The 2614-nt window shown below is 60.8% G+C and overlaps 1 protein-coding gene across 1 annotated transcript in view; it reads left to right on the top strand.

The window, feature by feature from the left end:
• The window catches only part of LOC113211948 (membrane-associated guanylate kinase, WW and PDZ domain-containing protein 1-like), an 8785-nt gene extending 6177 nt beyond the window's left edge, over positions 1-2608 (top strand). The window contains exons 9-10 of the mRNA XM_052273262.1: positions 859-976; positions 2450-2608. Coding sequence (XP_052129222.1) covers positions 859-976; positions 2450-2522 — 191 coding nt within the window. The 3' untranslated portion in view covers positions 2523-2608. The remainder of the gene's footprint in view (positions 1-858; positions 977-2449) is intronic.
• The last annotated feature ends 6 nt before the right edge of the window (positions 2609-2614 follow it).

Here is a 2614-nt window from a genome sequence, read left to right as displayed (position 1 = left end):
GGGGGGGGCAGTTGGGCCCCAGGCCTGATAACTCACCTAGAAGCGCCCCGATGCGGCCCCGGCCCCCAGTCCAGAGGAGGAAGGGGAGGGGACGGGGCGATCTGGGTCGAGCCCGATCGTCAATAAGATTCGCTGCTACGGCCGGCCGGGAGGGTGGTGGGCCTGGGGATGGGTCGGATGGAAAAGTGCGCGGCGCGGCAGGCAGCGGGCGGTCGTGTGGGGGAAGTGCGAGAAGGTGCGGGGGTGCGGGGGGAGGGTCGGGATGATACACCCCTCAGGTCTGATTGAGACGGGTAATGAGCCACTCGGCCTCTGGCGAGGCGCAGCTGGCGAGGCTGAGACAGGGGAGGGTTAGGGAAGCGCGAGAGAAGGATGCGGGGTGGGGATGGAAAGGGAAAGAGGGGGGGGGGGCTGGACTCCCTGTAAACATATCCTTCACAGCAGAGCTGCCCCCCGCGACCACCGACGCCGCGAGGGAGGGGGTGGGAGCAGGCTAAACTGCGCAAACACGGCTACAAATTCAGAGGCAACAGCGGCGGGAGGAGCAGCAGATTTCTTTCAGCCCCCTCGTATCTCTCTTTCTTTCTCTCTCTCTGCCTCTTTTGCCTCTCTTATTCTCTTTCTCTCTTCATGTCTATCTCTCCTCCTCTCGACCGTATGCACACTCACGCACACACACACACTCATACTCTCACAATACGTATTATTCGCATTCCTCATCCGGCTCTCCCCGAAACTGCGAATGACCAATGCGAATGCCGAACTCATTTCGCCGAACGAAATTCTCGTTTTCTCTCCTCGTCCCGTTCTTTGAAAGCGTTTTTTGGTAGTCACACTCGGCTCCTTTTTCTGCTGCAGGCGACGAGCTCCTGCTACTCAACGGGCAGCCGCTGCGAGGCTCTACACACGCCGAGGCCGTGGCGATGTTCCGCGCCGTGCGCGCCGGGCCCGTCGTGCTGACCGTCTGCAGGAGGACGTAAGTACAGCACACCGCCATGTACCAGGCGGACAGTATTTTATGCATTGGTATGTGACAGTAGATAGCACTGATTAAAAAGTGAAAAAGGCGTAAGTCCAATGCGAAGTCCGTGGACTTACGCTTTTTTCACCAGTGATAGCCACGGTTTGGCCGGTTTGCCCTGGCCTCCCATGTCGTGTCGTGTGCGGCGTGCACGTGCAGAGTGTGGCCCGCACACCCCACCGCCCCTGACCACATCGCCCCCTAACGGCTGCAAGTAACTAGTCATAGTCGCCCACTCAAATGCAAGCGGTACAGTAGTGGCACTGCGAAAATTAAGAGAGCACATCATCAGCCGACTTCTGTCAGATTCGAGCCATAATTATATGTTTGCAAAAACATCTTTAGTACCACACGACCACACGCAGGGTCATAAAAGAACGTAAAAGGGGAAGAAATTTCTTGGACTCAACGCCTTGTAAGTCATATCAGCCTGGGAAAAAGAACATTGTACTGTCACCTTCATGCACCAAACTACTGGACTGTATTTGGTCTTGTGTGTGCAAAAGAGGCCTAAAGAGAGCAGTCCTCTCGCCCCTCCCCGCACGGGGCAGAAAAGGAAAAGGACCCGTCGGAATTTCACTTTCGGTCCCGGGGACGATTCTTATCCCCTCCCTCTAACCCAATAGAGAGGGAGCCTACGGCCGCCCCCGCCTGGGCCCGCCAGCGGCGCCCACCGTCGTCTGTCAGGGTTTGATACAGCCCCCCTGCGGAAGGGTGGGCTGGCGGCGCCCGGCAGGGGGGAAAAGAGAGCCCTCTTTGTCCCCGCCTGTCCAGCGGACGGCCGAGCCGAGTCCATCCGGCGTGGATCCCCCACCCCCTGCCCTCCCCCGCCCGCCGCACTGCGTGAGTGGGGGCCGTAGGGGCCGTCCTGCTGGGCCCGGCCGGCCCCGCTAACGATGCATGTGCGTGCCGCGCGGCCCTCGACCAGCTGGCGCCCCGGTGTGGGCAGCTGGCAGGTGGGCGCAGCCCGCAGCTGCAGCGGGGGGCTCTGTGTCGGTCGATGAACCAACTGGGGCTCCGCGCGCCCCGCGGCAGGCAGGGTAGGGGGAGGGGGGATTAGTCTACTTATCGTCCGGCCCTACCGGGGCTGTACACTGACCGGCCCCTGCCCCACACCCTCCCGCCACCACCGGCCCTTCGCCACTTCATTCAAAACAACAACACCGCCTCGGCAGGCGCGATGATCGGGCAGCGGGACCACACGAGCCGCCAGCGGCCGCCAGGGGTCACGGCAAACTCTCTCCCCTCCCCCTCTCTCCCCACTCCCTCTTTCCTTAGCCCCTCTCTCCCCACCCCCTGTTTGGCTCGGACATCGGCTTATACGCGGCGCCCCGGAGGGGCTGTACCAACACTGGATGATGTAAACCTTGTCGATACAATGCCCTTGCACTTGTTTTTATTTTGCTCCGTCTCTCTCTCTGTTGACAGGACCAAGAAGGCCCAGTCCTGCTCCGACCTGGTCGTGGGGGCGCAGTCCACGCAGCGAGAAGGGGACAGTTAGCGACGGCGGCCTCCGCTTTTTGTTGTCCCTCTCTCCCTCTTTTTCTTTCTCTGTGTGTCCCTTTTTCTCCCCACCCCTTCGCAACCCCCAAT

The sequence above is a fragment of the Frankliniella occidentalis genome, unplaced genomic scaffold (assembly GCF_000697945.3).
Source record: "Frankliniella occidentalis isolate FOCC.00 unplaced genomic scaffold, Focc_3.1 Scaffold258, whole genome shotgun sequence".
Classification (NCBI taxonomy): Eukaryota; Metazoa; Arthropoda; class Insecta; order Thysanoptera; family Thripidae; genus Frankliniella; species Frankliniella occidentalis.
The sequence above is the reverse complement of the archived record's forward strand: the minus strand, read 5'-3'. Positions and strand labels throughout refer to the sequence as shown.